This window comes from Phyllostomus hastatus, unplaced genomic scaffold (genome assembly GCF_019186645.2).
Source record: "Phyllostomus hastatus isolate PE091 unplaced genomic scaffold, TTU_PhHast_1.1 phas_scaffold_78, whole genome shotgun sequence".
NCBI lineage: Eukaryota > Metazoa > Chordata > Mammalia > Chiroptera > Phyllostomidae > Phyllostomus > Phyllostomus hastatus.
In genome coordinates, this window is record NW_025334041.1 from 103,459,784 (window position 1) to 103,482,755 (window position 22,972).

The 22,972-nt window shown below is 41.9% G+C and overlaps 1 protein-coding gene across 1 annotated transcript in view; it reads left to right on the top strand.

Moving 5' to 3' along the window:
- The window catches only part of FSHR (follicle stimulating hormone receptor), a 159,386-nt gene that overhangs the window by 131,014 nt on the left and 5,400 nt on the right, over positions 1–22,972 (top strand). Inside the window, exons 5-9 of the mRNA XM_045827297.1 lie at positions 3,910–3,981; positions 5,202–5,279; positions 9,995–10,063; positions 10,175–10,249; positions 22,560–22,745. Coding sequence (XP_045683253.1) covers positions 3,910–3,981; positions 5,202–5,279; positions 9,995–10,063; positions 10,175–10,249; positions 22,560–22,745 — 480 coding nt within the window. The remainder of the gene's footprint in view (positions 1–3,909; positions 3,982–5,201; positions 5,280–9,994; positions 10,064–10,174; positions 10,250–22,559; positions 22,746–22,972) is intronic.

Consider the following 22,972-nt stretch of genomic DNA (forward strand, 5'->3'; position numbering starts at 1 on the left):
TTTATCGGTCATGGGTAGATGAAATTGGGGGGTGACAAAAGTAGACTTGGTGGGGAAACGTAAACAGGAACAAATTGGAGCAGGTTGGAGATTAACGGGATATAAGAAAATGAAGACAGCACAGGCAGACCAAGACAGCTCTCTCTAGAAACATGACTCTAAAAGAAAAGAAACAGAGCTGGGCTGCAACTGGAGACTGATTTGGAGCACAGGGAGACAGCAACCATTAGCGAACCTGTGTGAAACTTGAGATTCAGTGCAAGTCGGTATGTCTTAGCCTTGGTCCTCTAAAATATGTCGAGCAAGGATATACATGCAAGTAGTTTGTTTTTATACCCGAACCCAAGAAAGACTGGATGACTAAGAAGTGAATAAGGAAAGATGGAAAGCCACCTGAAGAATGTATTACCAGCTGATCACCACCAAGAAACCAGGGCTCAATGTGCCAGAGCCCCTCTACGGTGTCATTTAGAACACATTCAGAATTATTCACCCAAGGAGTGGAAGAGAGGAGGTCACCACCACTCAAGCGTTGCCCTGGGGAGTGCTAACTCCCTTGCACTTCCTGACCTGCACTTGCCTCTGAATGGTGAAACAGATTCCCATAAGTGTCCCACTCCGGGGTGAAGGAGAAGCCCAACAGAAACAAAAAACAGAAGAGAGACACCTGGCACAGCTGAGGCTAGTGTCTGCCAGGTTAAACCTGTCTGTAGCTGGTTACTAGAGTAAAAGACGATAACAACTAGAGTGAAAAATGGACTAACAGGATGTGAAGCAGGGCGCAGAGCTGTCTGATACAATGTCTATGTGGATATTTACCCACTCCGCCTCCTTTCCAGTCTAGAGATATGAAATGGCTTGTACATAGTTTATGCCAGAGATGCATGTTGGTTCTCCTGATTCCTGGCCTCCAAACCTCCCTGCCTCTGTTTAAGATTACTTAGTCTAAGTAGCAGTGATAATTGACAAGCAAATTAACTAAGGATTTTGATTCGTTCTTGGTGACAGAAGTGAGAAACATTTTAGGAATATCAACCAATTAACTCAATATTTTATGAACACATACTGCATTCCAAATCTGCACACAGTAGTATAGATTGTAAGAAAATATTAAATATGATCTTTGTTTTGATGTTTCATTAAGGGAATGTTACATAGACACATGAGATCTAAAAATAGAAGGCTGATAGGATTAAATAACAAATGTGGAGTAGGACTATGTCAAGCTAGTAGATATTTAGTTGTGGCAATATTTCTGCTGGGGACTAGTGGAATCTCAGAGGTTATAGAGAGCAACCCTGAAAACTATTGGTTCTGGATGACAACTTCAAACTCCAAAGGTTAACAGAAAGCTATCTCTGGGTAGTGAAACTAGAGATAATTTTTACTTTCTTCTATAGATGTTTCCATACTTTTCATAAGTCCTACAATAAATAGATACTACTTTTGTATTAAAGAATATATTTTTTAAAATAACCAAAGGATGGCCCTGGCTGGTGTGGCTCAGTGGATTGAGCAGCGGCCTGTGAACCAAAGTGTCGCCAGCTCGATTCCCAGTCAGGGCACATGCCTGGGTTTTGAGCCAGATCCCCAGTAGGGGGCGCACATGAGAGGCAACCACACATTGATGTTTCTCTTCCCTCTCTTTCTCCTTCCCTTTCTGTCTCTAAAAAAATATGTAAATGAATATTTTTAATAAAATAACCAAATCATGTAGAACAACTAGAACTCATACATTGCTGGTGGAAATGCAAAATGGTGCAACCACTTCAGAGAGCAGTTTGGCAGTTTCTATAAAGTTAAGCATACATTTACCATACAAACCAGAAATCCCACTCATAGTTATTTACCCAAGAGAAATAAAGTTCTCCCTCCCTCCTTCTCTCTTTCTCCCCCACTCTCCCACACCCTGCCACACATAGTTCGCAAAAGTTTCAAGCAGCTTTTTTTCATAATCACAAAAAGTAGAAACAACCTATGTGCCCTTCAGCCAGTGAACAGATACACTGTGGTACAGTCATACAATGGACTAGTACTCAACAATAAAAAACAATGAACTGATACACACAATGACATGGAAGAATCTAAGTAAGTTGCACTGTATAAAAGAATCCAGACTCAAAAAGTTTCATAATCTATAATTGCACTGATGACAGTTTGGAAAAGGCAAAAGTACAGGAACAGAAGTAAACTAGTAGTTGCTAGTTTAGGAGGTAGAAAGAATGATTACCTGCAAAGGGCCCACACCATATAGTCTGGAGGATAATGGAACTATTCTGCACCTTCAGTGTGTTGGTGGTTCCATGGCTGTAAGTGTTTGTGTGAACTCAGATCTCTCTACCAAACAATTAATTTTTATGTGTGTAAATTTTTAAAGTAAATAACAACAAATCATCCAAAAAAATCAGGTTAACAAATAAAAAGCATCTCAAGGGCAGTTGAAGTACATAAATCAAAAGAAGAATTGACCAAGATGGGTTCTGTGTAGATAATTGGGAACCAAGAGGGGAAAAAATATTGAAAACAATTCCAGAAAGCCCAGAGGAAGAAATCCCTGACTCTTTAAATACAGAAACAGAGAACAAGAGATGAAAGTCTACTCTAAAATCATAAACCCCAAAAGACACAGTCTTTCACAATGATTAGAGTCCCAGTGAGGGTTTTTTAGACTACAGGCAATCATGACCACCTCCAGCTTAGGTAAGCCACACACGGAAAGGTAAATGGGAGTGGGCAGATATTGGAAGCATTCTGAGTAACTCGCAGAGTGAGGGAAATGCTGGGGAACAGTGTGTCAGACAACTCTCCAGTGCCACTTAAAAACCTTCATCACCACTGCTGTGGCAGTCAGTTCCACCCTAATTTCAACCAGTGTGATGCAGGTACAACTGAATAACACGTAGCCTGGGTTTGTGTACCAGTGTATCCCAGGGGTCCTTCTACGCCACTCTAAGAGCTACCCAGTAGGAACTCACTGGGCGCTCACAAGCATGCAGGGCAAGAGTAGAAAGTTGAGAACATCAGGACACATGGGGCTAAAAGGAAATCATCGTCTATGGACAAATACTTCTCTCCCCTATTCAGAGCAACAGTTTTGAGGTCCATTTTGAAAATCTTCTAAATCAAGTCCTTGGCTTTGAGGATCAGTCTCCAAGAGTGGTGGCCAACTCAGTAACTCATCTTTGTATTAATCATCTTTCCTCCCTCCCTGTTTTATTCTCCCATCCCAAACTCTCTGAACTCACATTATCCAAAATACACTACCTATGGGTCAACCTCCATCTCAGGCTTCTGGGGGACCCAAACCAAGACAAGAAGGCCTTGGAAAGGATCCAGTGTAGCTCTGGAAAGTTCAGCTGTAGAAATTTACGAACTGTCTCGTAAGGGTGATGGCAGCAGTGGACTCCACTCTAATCAAACTCCAACCTTTTCCCGGGAGAGGGCTGCACACATACTCTGGTATGAAAGGGCATGGATCTCATGCTCTAAACTCAACAGAATCCTTTGCAATGGGGAAGGTTTCTAACCTCCTCCAAAGAGTATGAGGAGGGCAGAAACAAAGAATGTTTCAGGAAAAGTTTGCTATCAAGTTGAAAATGGCTTTTGGATCTTATTAACTTCTTAATTTTAAAATAGATGACTAAAAGTGTGCATCATGGCATACTAGCCCCATTGTGCCTAAAGTGCATGTTTCTTTTCCCTAAGGAGCCAACAGTTTACTAGACCCTAGTTAAAGCCTTGAAATAGAAAACGTGAGCATGATTCAGGTATACTATAGGATATTCTGGCAGGTTTTTCTCAAGATAGCTCAAAATTGGTATTTTAAATATGGAAAGCTTACTTATACTTTAGCAATTGTTAAAATATCCAGCTTTAGTTTTAACTCACTCTCATTTTATCTCTCTCTAGGTTAATATCCAACACAGGTATTAAGCACTTGCCAACTTTTCACAAGATTCAATCTCTTCAAAAAGTTCTACTGTAAGTTTTTCCTTGAGCAATTACCAGCATTTGACTCAGCAGCTGTCTTGCCCAACAGCCTCTGGGCCTATAATATGCATTGTGTAGTCCACATCTTCCAAATATGTTGTTCTGGATGAGCAGAGATAGGAAGGCAAACAGCAAGTGTCCTTGGTTTTACCTAAAGGCCAACTAATCTCAGTTTGGAGGAAATCAGCAGGCTCCTCAATTAGACAGGTATCAGCAGAGCCAGCTCGTAGCAAATCAAGCAGTCTCTCCTTTCTTCGCTATTCAGTGCCTTATGTACCTTTCCCCCAGCAACCTCCCTGTCTTCCGTCATCCTCTCCTCTTCCATGATGTCCTCCCCCAGAATGTCCATGCTGCCAGAGCAATAAGGAAACCACCTAACAAACAAATTCACACTATCTTAGTGACATAATGTAGCTGGCTTTTCTCAAGGCATCTGTATTTTGAAAGAGGAGGAGAAAGGCAATGTATAATGGCAAGCTTATTTTCAAGTTAAATTGTAAGAATCTGGACAGACCTGAAAGGAAATGGTAGGACAGGGGCAGAAGGAGCTAAGGAAGGAAGGAAGGAAGGAAAAAGAGAGATTAGGAGGGAAACAGGAAGATAAAAAATTTCTCAAAATGTCTCAAATTATTCCAAACAATTTGCTATGTCTACATTTATGTATATGTTAGATCAGACCCAACAGGGGAATCTTAATGGGATGAACAGGGATGCAGACAGAAAAACGAGACTCTCCAGCCTTTTGTTCAGGACAGAAAAATCAACAACAAAATTTGTCTGTGACCCAAGGAGAACAGCAGGAAGGAAGCAAGCTCTAAAAAGGGGATTGAGATGGGAAGAAGATGAAGGCCCAATTAGGGTGAATGGTGAAATTTGGCAAGGAGATGAAAGGTCAGATCAAGTGTCTTTGCCGTATTTGAGCAGACACCGGAGACAAGGATAAAAAGTGTTAGAACCTTAACGCAATAAAATTAACAAAGAAAACTTTCAGAGAGAAGATACTGTATGTGTATAATTCCATTGTTAATAACTAATATACTACAGATAAATTACATGTCATTTCCCAAGCTTTGAACTCATCATCCTTCAGAACAATAACTACTCAAACATTATCTCAGCTAAAGATCACATCATGACAAGTAAACTCAATGTGGGAAGGTTACGTGAGTAGAGCTGACATAAACACCTAATCTGCCTGTACTTTTTTCTAGAGACATTCAAGACAATATAAACATCCACACAGTTGAAAGAAATTCTTTTGTGGGACTGAGTTTGGAAGGCATAATTCTGTAAGTAGAGAAAAAAAATCCAGTGAAGTAACATTTGGTTATTCATTTAATCATCTTTCTCATAATGGGGTACTTCTTTTTTGTCTGGGTAACTTTGGCATTTCACCATTTAAATTTCTCCCTGGTTCTGTGTTTTTCTCTCATTTCCCATCTTTACATTTCAGAATCACAACATGGAATCGTGTTAATAATTTATGAAGCTGTGGTGTGATTCAAGTATTTAAAGTTGCTCTTTGAATGATGGTCTCCTGTGATGCAACATCTGTTCCGAAGGACAGAATAACTCATGCATCAATAAAGCTAGTTATTGCCTGGCAAGGCTTTTGTTGCCCAAAGAAAAAGACAGGAAGGAGCCGGAATCCAGGAAGATATAGATATTCCCTCAAAACTATGCAAAGCAGCTCCTGTTCAGCCCCATGCTGAGCATAAGATGACTTCCCATTTTCTTAGAGCAATCACAGTTTTTAATGAGCTTGAGTTACTCCCTCTGACTTTTGAGAAAGTTTTAAATGCACATTGTGTCATTAGTGAACTACCTTTTAATCTCCTGTGCCAGTAGCCTGTGTAGCAGTTTACCCACTTCCCAAGATGGCCAAGAAATAGGGCATTAGGTGCTACCCAAGTGCTTGTGGGATCCTTGGAAGTTATGTGACCAGAATGACTTTTAGGGAACCAGTAACTGCAATTTCATCTGTCAGGAAAGCATTTTATCTTTCTATTTCACAAACTGTTGTATTTTTTAAGAGTGTGTGTGTGTGTGTGTGTGTGTGTGTGTGTTTAGTATGCCAAAGTATACAAAAGGTAAGTTTCAGTCTGGAAAGAATTTTCATCCTTTTCAAAACAACAATATGATTCAGAGAACTAGCTGGGGAAAGAGAGAGGGAGAGGGAGGGAGGAGAGGGCAGAGGAAGAGAGATAGGGAGGGGGAGGGAGGGAAAAAGAAATAGTAGAGATGAGGACATACTGAAGAAAAAAGCTAAGCACAGTATTTGATGTAAATTAATTACAGAAAACAAAGTAAAAGCTTTGAAAGAGACTAGCAGGGGAATTGGATGTGTGAAGGAAAAAATAAAATCCAAGGCATGTATTCAGAGTACATAATATTAGAACAAAAATTATAGGTAAATAATACTTAATCCTTTCACTTAATATGCTCATGATAATTGAAATTTGTGTGCATGTGTGTTGGAATGAGCTGATGGGGGTGTGGGAAGTATGAGAGAATAGGAAAGCAAAATAAACTAACTAAAATAAGCACAGAATAAAAAATATGCAAAATAAAAGCAATTATTCTAAAGGTAAAAAAAGAATCATTTCTTCTGACCTGCCTGTGAAGTGGAGGTGGAAGGAAGAGTTAAAATGAGGAAAAGAAGGTTGCAAAGGGAGGTCACGTTTAGCTGGGCTTTAAAAGATGAGTGGGGTTTAGCCACAGCCTGGCAAAGGGCAGGCAGAGGAAACAGAATCACCAAGGCCATGAAGGTTTACAAAAAAAAGATAAAAGGAGTTTTTGGAAACTAGTGAGTACCTGCCCAGTGGGTCCACAAACACAACAGTAAAATGATTCCCAGGCTATATCATGAAGAAAGTTAGTGATCGTCTTCTAATCAGTTGTACCTGCATGTTTGGAGCATACTGATGTCGTTCTCACAGCCTTGTACATTAACATACATCCTTTTTGTCCAGAACATAAGACAGAAGGCAAGGCATCCTAACCTTCTTAGTCTTGCCTCTCCCCAAATAGAGGCAAAGAACCTAAAGAAATAATAATTTATGACAGAGCCTTGCAAACCAAAACCCACAAAAGAAACATGCAGATCGTAACTGCTCTTGACTAACTCCTGTTCGTGGACACTTGAGGTTCCCCAGAATTCAGAACACAGTCTTCTTTCTTAAGAGCCAACACTTTTCAGACAGGTCTCTTAAAGGATAAATTCCCATTTGTGAGAACAAAATCTATTTTTCTTACCTCAAATGGTTCTTAACCCACACAAAATGGAATCAGAAGATCCACACTCAACACAGCTTAAGGCTCTAATTGTTTGTAGTTTGGGTACTATGACAGGTGGAGGAGCACTTTCTCCCACTAGGGACATCCAAGTGCACTCAGGGGGAAAAAAATATGGCAAATGGCTCTGATGACTGAAAAGTTCCCAGTGCATTGCCATTTTTCCAAAATCCTGAGGCCCTGTTCATGTGTATATGTGCCCAACAATGAAGGGCGGTGAGACACTGGGCGAGTGTTTTGGGGGGAAATAAGCAGTAAGAGCCTACCATGAAGAGGACCCTGAGCCCTTCCCCACCTTGACCTGCCCCTACACTCAGAGAACCCGAAGGGGAAAGCACCTAGTTGCAGCCAGCCAGCACAGTGGTATTGTTCAGAACAAAAATAAAATGAGGTTACACATGTGCCCGCTCCCAACACACCCTGGAGAAAGACAGGCTCACTTCGGGTGCTTTTTCTTCCTTCCTCAGTTGGCTTCCATCTCACTTGCCTGCCCCTCCTTGAGCTCTCATGGCCAGCACCTTCACTCTTCAGGCTGAGGGCAGGCTCTGATTCTGGATCCTCCAACCCTCTACTGAGTGGACACTCTGACACAAAAGAGTAAGGAAGACCATGATTCGGCTAGTGTTTAGCTGACGCCCTGCCAGGTCATCATCGCCATGTTTTAAATCCAGCACTACCTCTCTTAAGAGACTAAGCTTGCAGTGAATAAGTGTTGGCCTCTCTGTGTCAGTAGTTTTGAAGCCCGACAGCCACACATACACCCCAGGGCAGGAGCTCTGGGCATAACTTGCTTTTTCGTGTGATGATTCACTGTTGTCAATAATGCTACCACTACCATCATCACCCCATAGGATGGTATCTGTTGACTGAGAAGATCCATAAAGACAAAGGGCTACTTTGAGTGTAATAATTATTTTAAATTAGTCTGTATGTTATATAATCATAGTGACATCTATTTGCAGGATATACATGTTCAAAAAATAATATCTATTCTACAGAAAAATAGATGGGGCCCATATGGGTTTACACTCCCCTGTGTAAGATTAAGGGGAAACCAGCATGGCCCAGGAGCTAGGGCTGCTTCCTACAAGTGAATATTTGATGACAGAAAACACTATCATCTAACCTAAATTAAGCCAAATGCCATCCTGTGAAAAGAAAAAAAAATCATTCTTTTCAATAGCAGACCTATATTACCCCCTGTAAAAAAAGTACTCGATTATTACTATAATATTTTACATTTGGTCAAAAATTTGAAGGAAATTGTTTTATTAGTACCTATAATGTATCTCTGTATTATCCTCCATTTTGCCCCTTGGCTTACAACACCTGTAGTTTACTAAGCTTACTAAATGGCCTTGACAGAAAAAGTTTGCTGACCCCTGTGTTTGATCCCAAACCCCCAGGGATCCCACAGGTTAGGGGCAGCTGCTCCAGCAACTCTTACTCCACGGGGATAAGATAACAAAGAAGTCAGGAGGCTGGATGTGCCTGGGACGGGCTTTCTCCTGGGTAGGTATGGGCAGGCAGGACGTGGGAAAGAGGTGCACAGCCACTCCTTGGCCATCAGGAGCCACCAATTGGTGGCTTATGTTTTAAAAGGCTTACCTTGCTCCTGTATGAGTTTTTTTGTTTTGTTTGTTTTGTTTTGCTAAACTGTTTTCCAAGGGGAAGGAAAAAAATCAACAGTTGTTCCCCTGTGATGTTCAGCATTTTCTAGCTGCCCATTGCAGTCTAGGAAATAGAGTCCTGAGTGCACGGGAGCTTCTCTGAGTCCACTTTTAAACAGTGTTATTTGTAAACCCACTAAGCCCAACAGGGAAAAGAACCTGGCAGCAACTCTAGAGCAGGTTGTCAGAGGCTCGCTGGGCTAAGCTCTCCCGACCTTGGATTTTTGTTTTTGTTTTCAGATCCATCAAAGAGCACAGCAATGCAGAGCTGTTGGCCCACGGTGTCCTTGGGCTGCCCTGTCCAGGCAAACCTGCTCACTGACCTTCTCTGCACAATCAGGATGACTGTTCCACGTCATCCGGCCACCTCTGCCCCCAGAGCCTCCTCCCATGCCCACTCACCCCACCTCACCCTGCCACAGCCCACAGTCTCTGTAATTGATTTCTCTTCCTTTCTGCCTTAACCCAGAGCCACCTCCACAAACCTCCAATAACCAGGTCCCTATGGGTCACAGGAGATGTTCAGATTGTGTGACAGCTTAATTAGATCACTTTTTGATGACAGCTAGGTCTGCTGCTGTGGGTGAGCATGGGTGAGAGGCTTAAGGCCTTATAGAAAGGTGATATAAAATGTTCACTGTCTGATAAACGGTTGTTCAATAATTGTATGATTTCTGTCCTTCAGGAGGAGAAAGATCTGCATCTATTCCCTCTATGGCATTGTCTCTGCACATGAATGATGTGTGCAAAGACCTCACAGGATTCAGGCTGCTATGCCTAAGTGTGTCTTTTCAAAATTAAATTTCGTTTATTTCTCTGAATAGGTAATAATACATGCACATAATGCAAACTTCAAACATTTCAAAAGGCTATACAGTGATAAATCAGTCTCCCATCCACCCTGTCCCCAGGCCTTAAGGGTGGCATTTTATTTATGGCCTAACCTGTGCTGTCTAACCTTGCCCCAGTGCTTCCAATTATGAAACCCTGTATTGTTTGCATCTGACATTATTGGTTTTTTAATGGGCCTTTTATTTCAGATGGCTGAGTAAGAATGGGATTGAAGAAATACACAACTGTGCATTCAATGGAACCCAACTAGATGAGCTGTAAGTAGCCCTGACTATTCTTCCAGGCCATTTGGAGGGAAATGGCTCTTACAACAGTGATGTTTATGTGACTTTGTGTTTTTCTTCTTCTTTCCTCAACTCCGGCCCCAGGAATCTAAGTGATAACAACAATTTGAAAGAATTGCCTAATGATGTTTTCCAAGGAGCCTCTGGACCAGTCACTCTGTGAGTAGCTTGCCCCATTACCACCTACAAAAGATTGGTGTGTATAAGTTAGAAGTTAACTTTCTCCAATTCACAGAAGTTTCAAGACAGGGCTTGCAATCAAGGTCAATTTTTATCTGTGTCATCTGCAAGGATGTACAGGTACAATTAAGAAGTCATCCACGTTCTAATTTTCAATAAAATAACAATAACATTTAAATTTTTACTTTTATTTGTTTATTTTTTAGAGAGGGGGCAGGGAGAGAGAAAAAGAGGAAGAGAAATATTGATGTGTGATGTATTGATGGATTGCCTCTCGTACACTCCCAACTGGGGGACCTGGCCTGCAACCCAATCAAACCAGCAACTTTTTGGTGTACAAGCTGGCACTCAGCCCACTGAGCCACACCATCCAGGGAATAACATTTAATAAGTACTTACCAAGTCCCAGACAGTGTTACAAAACTTGAGATGCATTTTCTAATTTAATCCTTACAGTAACCTCTATAGGGAGCTATTACTCCCACTTTAGAGGAGGAAAAACTAGCTTCCCTGGAAAGATTAACTAATTTACCCAAGGTCATGTAAATTTTAGAGCAGGAATTTAACACCCAACTGGTCTGAGTCAGTATAAACTCTTATGCACTCTGCCAGACATCTCTTCCCTGGAAAGAAAAGCACAATCTCCTTCCTTACCCTCAATGTGCAGAAGTTTCCCTCAACCGAGTGAGAGACATACACACATTAATCGCTGAATCTGCTTTGCCTCAATTCCCGATCTCCTCGGACACATTCAGTGCCTCATAGGCCTGCCTCAGCACCTTTCTTTCTATTGTTGCTTCCTCATCTCCATCTCTCCCTCCCAGCGTGACTTGTCCCTGTTCTCTTTCCTTCAGCCCCTGCCCTTCCACAGGGGCCATTCCAATTCCCACCTCTTCCCCAGTCAATAGCAAGTTCTTTCTTCTGTGACCTTCGCGACTGCAGGGACCAAAATCTGCAAGAGATTTTTAAAAATGTTTTCTGGGGCTCTAAGAAAGACCTACTACATCTACTGACAAGTACTTCAGGAAGCAGAAAAGAACCCAGAAAGGAGGAGTCAGATGCCAGAAGAAACAGTGAGCAAAAAACCCAGACAAACACATGGACAAATCTAAAGATTTTCCAGATGATCCTTACGCAGCCCGCCTAAGGTCAGTTTGAGCACAAGGCAGCCACTACTCCGCACCTCGTATTTGGCAGTCAGAATAAGGGACCATGTATACCTATCTGCCTACCTATCATCTGTCGACATCACTTTTATTATCACCAAAAAGCTTACATTCTTCTTCTGGCTGGAACCTATGTATGTTATCTTCAAGGTTCTTTTCTATGTCGGACTTAGTGGGTTTATAAATAACACTAGACCCTGTAGGATGGAGCAGGAACTCCTGAAATGGTTATATTGATGATAAAGGACATGTTGTGACCCACACATGAGACTTTGCATCTTTGAAGAAAAGAAATTTAAAGAAATATAAGAGGAGGAAGTGCGAGCATGATTAAAGCAGAGGTGCCAGAGCCGACTCCCTCAGTGTAGCACCAGTCCTACATCTCTCGAGGCCTTGGTTTCCTCACCTCAAAAAGTGGCAAAAACAGTAACACCTATTTCCTAATATTATTGAAAGCTTAACAATATTATGTGCATGTATGTATACATTTATATATTCCCTCACTGAACAGATAGATTTTATGAACTAGCCCTGTGCCACCTACTGTATATAGCAAGAAACAAAAGAAAGTTTTTCCCCACAGAAAGCTTATATTCTTATAATGTGGAGTCAGACAAAAACTAAATATATAACTTAATGTGTCAGGCCATGATGCATGTTGTTAATACCAAGTAAGACAGGGGCATCACAAATGAAGAAAGCCAGCATAGTCCATGTGTCCAAATATACAAACTACTTAGAACTTGTAAAGCTTAGTTAATGTTTTCTATTCTTAAAGTACTTGGAAGACAAATGAACCTAGAGAAAGTACTTTGGATGTCTTTGACCATCACAACAGCAGTTTGTCAATTTCACTTAGCTAAAAGTCCCAGGAGGGTTGAATGTTCCTAAGCAAGTACCTCTATTTGTTATTGCAGAACATACCTGTTCTGCACCTGAACAGGTACACTGTTCAGGTACACTGTGAAGTCATAGCACCCTAACCACCGACGGCCACTGAGAACATTCAGACTGGACAGAATCCCCAACTAGTTCATTATCCTGCTGAGGAAACCAGAGCCAGAAATGGGAAGTGACCTGCTCAAGAACATGCTGCCATCGTAAGCCACAGCCTGGACCAGAAACTAGGTCTCCTCCCTCACGTACCATGCATTCCCACCACCTCATGTTGCCTAAAGTACATAAACATGTCTAATCAAACACATAAAAGTTATTCACTAGAGCTCCTGCAATTGGCTGCGAACTAAAATAGAAGAGGAAATAGTTATAAACACCAGACTCCCAGCCTAAGGGCACCAGTGAATGATATGTACACACAGCAGAGAAGAAAGTCCCTGTGGTCACACAAGCAGGTCCCAGGCTGACGCACACTGTAGGCAACGTGTCCCATCAGGGGGTCTAATGGAGAACACAGATCTGAACCCACCAGCCGCCCTACCAAGAATGCCATCAAGAAGAGGGATGTCACCCTCAGAAGCAGCTCTGCGACATCCTCTAGTCACAGGCCCATTTTTCACCCCTTTTCCCACAGGAACATACCTGGCAAGAACAGAGTAAATAAAATTTACAGAAAATCCAAAGGAATTATGAAGCACTTGCCATGACTTAAAGGATAGACAGTAGTAATGCATTCTACATCTTTTCATCTCAGTGCATGGGGATATATGTGCAAGATCCTGGCCAAAAACTCAACCTATAGGAATTGCTAGTCTCCTTCTCCTGCTTTTAGAGGGAAGAAGATTGATCACCAGGCCACCCTTTCTGGGGCTTTAGATTAGTTCACAGATGTCTTTCCAGCCTCTCTGCTTATCGACCTGGGATTCTATGGCCTATCCCATCATCTACTTCTACAACCTCATGTGCCAGCCCAAGCTAAACCCTGGCCTGGGAGCTATTTGTTAAGGCATGCGCAGAAGACCAGCCCACTCCAGGTGCTGTGGGTGAAAGAGTGTGCACAGACTGCTCAGCCCACAGGAGATGCTGCTCAGGCTAGTGCTGTGCCTGTCCCTTGGATCAGATTCCCTCCCCACAAATGAGACAGCAATATTGGCATTTGTATGCAGGAGGTTTACTGGGAAATGCTTGATGCAAGAAGAATCAGGCCAAGAGGGAAGTTGACAGCAACACATTTGCAACAGAAGCCTCAGCTGATCCTGTGGGGAGCTCTGGAGTTAAGAGGGCCCTTCAAAGTTGTACTGAATTAAGTCGAGGGGCCACAGCTCTTCATCAACAGTCATTGGGTGCAGGCTATCCTTGGGTAGGAGTCAAATCTTGGGTGAGCCAAACAAGAACAATTCCCAGAATAGGCCTCCGCTATGAGCCACCTCAGCAGCAAGAGTGGTTCTCAACTGCTCTCAAGCAGTGGTTCTAGATTTGATCATACATCAAACTCCCCTGGCATGCTAGTAAAAGCCAGGATAGCTGGCCCCCATACCCAGAGTTTTTGATTCAGCAAGTTAGGAATGGGCTTGCAAAACTGCGTATCTAATAACTTCCAAGGTAAAGCTGATTTGCTGGTCCAGAAAGCACACTGCGAATCACTGCCTTAGCACCAATGCTGGGAATCGAAAAGCCTCACCTTTTTCTCTAGAACGTCTCCTCCATGAGCTAAATATGAATCTTCATCCCCAACAATAGATACGTACAAAAAATCCTAAGAGAGTTAAGGGGAGGGCACCCAAAACAAAGATAACTCCTTTCCTGAAGGCAAAAGCTTTAGCTGAAGGAAGAACAGGGAGCCTCTGAACACCTAAGGGTGTGAGGGCGAGACGTTCCATTGCAGAGAGAAATAGATTCAGATAAAGCCCGAAGCACACAGACAAGCTCCATCAAGTTCCAGAGGAGCAGCCTAGAATCCTGATTTCCCCCTCATGAGTCTTGACCTTGAATGGCAGTGGCCATCTGAGTTTTCACCTGATATTCTGAGCTCACTCAAGTTGTTTTTTTTTAAGCAATCAAGCAATTGCTATTTTTCAGGAAAGAGTTTCCTGTGGGAAAAATTTAATGCATTGCCTGTGCAAGCTGGAGCCAGTACAATCATATTCTGATAGTTTATCAAATTGATTTGGCTATAGCTCAGATTCATTTGATAGTTCAGATTCAAACACTGAGTTATTTGTATAAGAATGATTCTCTTCCATTACCAGTGTACCCATAGTCCTATAGACAGTAAATTGCCTTTTTATTCCACCTGGGATCATGAAAGAGAGGTCTCCTAACCATCTGTCAGTGTAGTATACACCAGAAATGTGCTGGCACTTATGGAAATGATTGACCTATAATAACATCTTTGCCGGGAAAAATAGAAATTGTTCAAATCAAATTTGTGGCACTGGCTATAACACACTTTATTAAATGGGGCACAGCGCGCACTTTAACTCCTGCCTCTCCTGACTCAGCGTCTTCTTACTGACTGACTGCTGCCTCCCTCTGCTCTTCGTACCTCAAAATCAAGAATCCCAGCAATGTTGAAACAGTCGTGATCACTGAATCTCTTCAGCACCAGCCATCATCCATGAAGTCTCCCACTGGTGCATTTCAGGATTTAAATTCTCAAAATCAGTCACGGGCAGAACGTAGCATGCGCTGAAATGTTAACCAAAGTGACATCTTAGAAAGACCGCAGTCGTTAAACCGGCCTGAAAGATGAGGACTTAAAACAGCAGCCCACGAATTCCCCTGCCCCGTGCCCAGCCCACCAGCCCTAGGAGCATGAATAATAAAGCAAATATTCTTTACTATTCATTGAGCATATTAGGTCTAACATGTTAATACATTTAGTAGATGTTGATGGAGTACCTGCTATGTGTCTGATACTTCGCTACGTAAATGGGATAGACAGGTTTAAAAACAAATAGTACCTGCCCTACAGTATGTCATTCCTACAGGGGGATAAATGTTACTGCCCAGAACAATAAGCTCTGCAGAAAATGTCACAGGAAGTTATAGTAAGAGAGCAGGTGCCCAATAAATCTTTATCATGTAATACAGTGACTTTTATCAGATAAAGTGACGGTGTGTAAGGAAGAGAGCTCTTAGTTTAGGCCAAAATTTCTATAACAACTTTCACCCACCTCCCTACCATCAATCCTTTCTCCTTTCAAGTCATTTAACAAGTATTTATGAGCACCTACTGTGTGCCAGGCTTAAGGTTCCCAAGATTAATCTTATAAAAACACAGCTTTCAACATATAAATTCTAAAGTCTGCTGCCTGGCTTTCAAGGCTCAAATCCCATCCTGTGGTTCCCTTAGTCCTCAGAGTATGGCTGCCCAGTGTAATTCTTCTGAAAACCATTCACTGCCATGTGTTGTGCTCTGGGCCTCTCTCCAAGCCTACCTTTAGCCTCTAGTCATCATAAGCTACTTCCATGAAGAAGTGAAAAACTGATAATGTCTTATATTGGTACTCCCCCAGGGACGTTTGCATCATAAAAGTGAAATGTGTTTTTCAGAGGAATTAAAATCTAATATTAGATTTCCAGGCCACATGGCAGGGTCATAGCCAGGGAGTAGACTGTGTGTGTGTGGTATGTGTGGTGTTTGTGGTGTGTGCATGTGTGCACGTGTGTGTGTTTGTGTTTTAGGGGAACAGAAAACAAAAATGAGAATATTAGTTAAGTCTCAAACCACATGGAACAGTATCCACTTTTCTTTGTCACTACTGACATAAATTTCTATGAATATTATTTAATCCATTGAAACACCAGAGAGACATTTTTCTGCCAGTCTAAAATTTGGAAGTCTTGAAAAGTTCCATGTTTGCTAACTCCAGCAAGTATCCAGTAAGCTTTAAGTAAACACTTCTACAAACACTTTTGTTTCCCTACCACCCGGGAACCACTTTTACTAAAGACTTTTGCTTAACCACACTCTAAGTGGCTCTGCATCTCTCTCTACCAACCACTCTCTCCTTTCAACACCTAGCAGGAGAAAATCTAGGTGGCAGGACACTGACAAGATGCCTTAGTCACACAGCAGCAAAGCCACCTAGTGTGCATGGGAGCAGTTCACATATTCTGTAGCTGTGAAGAGGAGAAATCAGAAATGCAAATTAAGCCCTGGCTGGTGTGGCTAAGTGGATTGAATGCTGGCCTGCAAACCAAAGGATCGCTGGTTCAATTTCCAGTCAGGGCACATGCCTGGGTTGCCCGCCAGGTCCCCAGTTGGGGATGCATGAGAGACAACCTCACATGGATGTTTTCTCTCCTCTCTTTCTCCCTACCTTCCCCTCTCTCTAAAAACAAAAATAAATAAAATCTTAGAAAAAAATGCAAACTGACTCCAGAACACTGAGCAGACAGAAAGGCACCAAAGCTTTTTAAGCAGGCTTCCCAATTGAACACTGAGGCATTGGATTGCATTGAGGTCAATCCACCCAACACATTAGCCTCCTTATTCTGATACACATCTCCATCCTTGTAAACTTTGCACAGATTTGCTCCTTTCTTTGTGCCTTTGGTACTCTGTCACATAGAACTTCCTGCTGCAGAAACACCATTTTGCTGAACTCCCTTTAAATTCAGATTTCCTCTCTCACTCTACCTTGTGTACTGTCTCCCTTCAGAATTGCTGATCAGCAAGACTTGCTCCAGCCGCTTATTTTTATTATGATGCTGAGGATCTCTGCTAATCAGATAACTATTTAATGAGCACATATCATGAGCCCACCCATGTACCAGATACAATGTAGAACACAAAAATATCATAATAATCCCTGCTCTTACAGCATCTGAAACCTGTCTGAGGAGGCAAAACAAATATACATGAAGAGTCAAATAACATAAAAATGGGAAAGATAATGCAAGGTACAAAAGTCTTTGTAATTGCTAGAGGTCAGAAGACATCACAGGTAGCTGGGGTGTTCTATCTATTACCTTCCCCAGTTCTCCAGTGTCACTCCCCAGTCTATCTTCAAACAAAACAATAATCTTGGGGGTGCTTACAACATGAAAAGCACTGTTCAGAATGCAAGTGGCCCTCTGCAATCAAGTAAAGATAAAATGCAAATGCAAAGAGCTAGTTTATAAAGCAAAATATGGTAAGTGGTGAGAGAAGCAGGAAGCATCCAAACATAATGCTATTGTGCTCTTTGTGGCTCTCAAGGAAAAACACTTCTACAACTGTTAACAATGATAGAGATGATGAAATCACAGAGACTTCAATGGGAGTCTGTTTTGGTTCTCTACTGCTGCATGAAAACTACCCTAAAACTTAGTAGCTTAAATCATTATATTTTGCTTACAATTTTGTGTTTCAGAATTTGGCTAGCTTGTCTCTGATCCATGTGATGTCAGCTGGGTTGGTCTGGGAGATCTTCATCCTAGTTATCCCCTTCACTCACATATCTCATATATCTGTGGTCCTTGGTATATTGCTCTCTCTCTACACACACACACAGTATCTCATCCCCTAGGACCTCTACACATGGCTTAGCCTTTTCCTAGCATGTCTGTATCAGGGTATTCAACATTCTTCCATGGCAATTTAGGGCTCTATAAGACCACTACAGAAGCTGTCAGGGCCCTTAAAGGCAAGGTCTGGAACTGATATAGAAACACTTCATCATACTTGATTATATTTCAAAGACATCGCAGTTCAGCCTGAACTCAAGGGAAGGGCAAACAAACTCTCTACATGAAGAGTGAAAAAATATGACCCTGCAGGGAATATAAAAATGTGTTTATTTTTGGAAATCTTCAATTAATGTGATATTTTATGTTATAAATTTAAGGGAAGAAGGCATAACTAAGAAAAATAGTCTTCTGCTTTGAATTGCCTGCTTTACAACGTATGAAAATGTTCATGGCGGGTAATGATTGCCCTGGTTTAAATTGTTCCTAAAGAACATTATTTATACTTTCATCACATTTCTTAGAGGAAGGCTTGAACTGTTGTAGGTAAAATAGGCAAGGGTTGCACCCTTCCATCTATGAGGGGAGAAGAGAGGAACCCAAATGCCAGACGAAACAAGAAGTTGGTCACAGAGACCAGAGTGAGTGTAAATTGTGGAACTGATCAGAGGAGCAATTGTCTGAAGACAGAAAGAGATCTTCTAGGGCAGAGAAGAGAGTTGAGAAGCAAGTATAAGTGGAGAGCAGGCCAGGAAAGCTGGGTCTATCCACAGCAGAGAGTGAAGACTCATCACAGGGACAAAAGCTCATGGATCAGACTCTCATCTCCAGGGGCCCCAGCTCTGAAGAATTATAATACAGAGAAGAAAACTAGGAGAGGAACCCTGAAACACCAGAACTGAATACCCATGGTGTTAGCAATGAACATGGTGAGGAGCAGGTAAATTCCAGAGATGTGTGGAAGGTTAAGCCAAGACATTTTGCTGAGGATTAACATAGGGTAAGAGAGAAAAAGAGGAGTCAAGGGTGACTTCAAATTTTTTGCACAAACAACTGGAAAGTCTGTAGGTAGAGCAGGTTTTCATGGCAAATCAGGAGCTCAATTTCTACTATTCGAAGTTTGACTTGCCTATTGCACATCCAAGTAGATGTAAGAAGGCAGTTGAACATAAATGTTGAGTTCAAGAGGGAAAAGCAACATCGAGGTATAAATCAGGGGGCCATCAGAAAATAAATTCCAAAGAGTTAGAAGACAAAATTACCAGATATAAAGAAAGCCACCAGCAAGGTATAAAAATTCTAAATTTGTCCTAAATTTATACCTAAAAAATTATCATCAAAAACATATAAAACAAAAATTGATGAAACTAAAAGTAGTAATATACAAATCCAAAATTATAGTTTGAGATTCTAATGTACTTCTCTCAGTAGTGACAGAGCAAGACAGCAAAAAAAAAAAAATCAGGAAGCATACAGAAGTATTTCAACAATACTATTGGCAAATTTGATCGGCTTGGCATCTAACAAGGAGGGGACTAAGTGAAATATATAGAGATACTACAAAAAGGTAATCATTCGCTCTGAAAAATGTAAATTTGCCTAAACATCAAGTAAGGAATTGGCAGTCCAGAGATTAGCTATAGTAGATAACCAATATGAACGCCAAGACTTGAGAGGTAAGTGAGGATGAAGTCACATAACTACTGGGGCAACTAGTAGAAATTGGATCCTCAGCACATCTATCCAGTGACAGCTGGAGTCATAGAAGAGTTGTTGCCTGAGGCAGAGGAGGGATGAGAAGTACTCCAACTTTTTTCTCCCTTCCACCCTCCAGTTTCTCACCAGTACCACTTGAAAACTGACAGACAAGGTGGTACCTGGGAAATGGAACCTGAAGAGACCATTCCTTCTGCAGTATGGGACAGCACAGATAAGTGCTCAGAACGGATGTGAGAGAAAACAAGCAAATGACTGCTATATCACATCCAGCACTTTGTACTTCATTGGAAGGACAATGGGGAATTGTTGAAGAGTTTTAAGCAGGAAGTCATAAAGTGATTGGCATTTTTAAAATATCACCCAATCTGCAGTGTAAAAATTGCACTGGAGAGAGAGAGATGGTTGTGATGGTTAATTTTATGTGTCAACTTTGCTGAGCTGTGGGATGCCAGCATAGCTAGGAAACACTATTTCTGGGTGTTTCTGTGTTTTTCCAAAAGAGATTAGCTTCTGATAAACAATAGACTGAGTAAAGAAGATTCACCCTCCTGAATGTGGGTGGACAACATCCAATCATTTGAGGAAATAAAATTGGACAAAAAGGCAGAGGAAAAGCAAATTTGCTTGCTTTCTTCTTGAACTGGGACATCTGTCTTCTCCTGGCCTCAGACATCAGAGGTCCTGGTACGTGAACCTTCAGACTCTGGGACTTAGGCCAGTGGCGTCCCTGTTTCTTAGGCCTTTGAACTCAGATGGGATTACAGCACCAGCTTTCCTGGTTTCCCAGCTTTCAGATGGCATATCACAGGACTTCTCAGCCTCCATAATCATGTGAGCCAATTCCCATGATAAATCTCCTCTTATATAAATCTCCTCTTATATAAATCTCCTCTATATATCCTATTGGTTCTGCTTCTAGAGAACCCTGACTGATACAATGGTCATGAGAATAACAGTTATGAGATCATTGTCTTAGTCTAGGCAGAGATTATTGTGAACTACACCAAAGCTGTGGTAGAAGAGTGAACCAATTTAAAACAGATGTAAAAGTTAGGCTTGTGAGGACAGAAAACTGATTCTAAGTGAGGAAGAAGTCAAGGATGACCCCCAGGTTTCTATCTGGAACAACAGGGGGAAATGTAGGGGTCATTTTCTGAGATAGAAAAAACAAAAGCAGAAATACATTAATAAGGAAGATGATAAATTCAGCTTCAATACTTGCAAGTCATCAAAATGGTGGGATCTGATGGGCAACTGATTATCTGGGCCCGGGGTTCAGAAGGAGGATCTGAGTGGGGATACACATCTAGAAGTCATCAGCATATACCTGATCTCTGAACCCAAGGTGGGTAAAATCACCTTGGAAGAACATATACAGTCAGAAGGGGGCCCAAATTTGGAGAAACTCCAATATTTAAAAGATAAAGAAGAAAAAAATCAGAAGTCAAAGAATATTTCAGAAGAAATTAAAGAGAATGCAATGCCAAGAGTGTCTCAGAAAGAAGGTGTGTTTTACATGTAAAATATCGTTGAGAAATCAAGAAGATTAGAGCTAAGATATGACTTTAGTGAGTTTGTTTCTCTAGGGGTTGAGCAGAAACTGGGTTAGATTGTGAGATCAGGAAATAATAGCATCAAGTATGGACAACTCAGTATAAGAAGTTTGATTGGGAAAGGGAAGTGCCAAATAAAACAGCAGTTAGGGGTGGGTTTCACTGGACCATAGGAAGCGTTATAAATTTTTTAGCAAGAGAATGAATGACACAGTCTATGAGAATACATGGGGCAGCAAATATGTACTCATACCCCCAAGTTTCATTGCTCTTGGTGCCCACTGCTTTGACTTATAGGAAATGTAGACATTAGAAGATTCTCCTTCCCCAAGTATCTCCCAGGGTGCTAAAATGAACCCACCCTGGTCATTGCTTGCTACTACCCCTATTACAAGTGCTCATTCAAAGCCAACCTGCTATTCCCAAAAGGTTTAAGCTGGTGCCATTTAAATCCTCTTGCTCCCACCAGCTGGTCTTGGCTGTTTTGAGGGTTGCAGCTGCCAACAGTGCTGCCAGATAAGCACCCGTGTCACTGTTGTGGGTGCCAGCAAGGATAGGACTTCAGAGCCCCCCCAGGACAGGGACCAGGTTAAATTACCCATTTGTGCTGGCTCCCATGTAGTCATCTGCTGATATACCCAGGCAGACACTCTCCTACAAAGCAAGAACCACTATGAACGTTTGAGTGTGTGTATGTATATTCATGTGTGTGTGTGTGAGAGAGAAAGAGAGACAGACAGACAGACAGAGAGACAGAGAAGTTTATGGATAATATCTGCCAGTCATGTGCTCTCTTTTGGCAGAAAGTTCAGTATGTATTCTAACTCATTTAAGTCTCACAACAATCCTCTGATTATTATCATCCCTATTTTATAGCTTAGGAAATTGCGACGTGGAAAAGTGATGTAATTTCAGTAAGGTCACAAATCTAAGAGGTGGGGGCAGGGTACACATGCAGGCAAGTCCGGCTGCAGATGCCACGCTCATACTCCATATTGCCATTTTGACTCTGTGCTAAGGGTGCCTCTACAAGCCAGCAGACTCCTCTTTCCCTTGTAGTGTTCTCCTCTCACCCTTTTCTGAAATTTAGCCACAGATTCCACCCCGGTTCATCAGAAATATTTTTACAGCTGGTTTGATATTGGAGAGGAAATGGTCTCAGTCCCTGGTTGCACTCCTAGGCAAATTAGTGGGTGTCTATCCTGTAGACTGTAGAAGGGGAGAGGACTACTTTTAAGCCCCAGATCAGCCAGACTGAGTATATCCAGGATTCAAAGTCGCCTGTCATCTCAGTGCTCCTACCACTTAACACAGCACTCCTACTGAATCAAATGTCCTCTTAGCCAAATATTGATCTGACCAAGGTGTGTTGGATGAATTGGAGTCTCCCTCCTCGCCCATGTAAGAGGATCGCTACTGTGCCTGCTATTTTGCCTGCTAATGGAGCAGAAAATTTTAGGCCCACGGTAATCAGGTTATGTTTACTTTTTCTCCTTACAGAGACATTTCAAGAACCAGTATCCATTCCCTGCCTAGCTGTGGCTTAGAAAATCTTAGGAAGCTGCGGGCCAGGTCGGCTTACAACTTAAAAAAGCTTCCCAGTCTGGAAAAGTTTGCTGCACTCGTGGAGGCCAGCCTCACATACCCCAGCCACTGCTGTGCCTTTGCTAACTGGAAACGTCAAATGTGAGTCTCTCGTGTCCATCTCTTGGATCCTGCTTTGGATTTCTCCAATGCAGAAAGTAGTTCACAACTTGTACATGTCTGTGGCATTAAGAGAATCTACTGGCAGAGAGATCATCCTGATGAAAGCCCTCAGGCACATTCTAGATCAAAGCTTCAGTATTGTAGAGCATTTCCAACATTTTTGAAAATGGGCTCACAGAAGAAGGCTGCTCACATGGTAGACTACC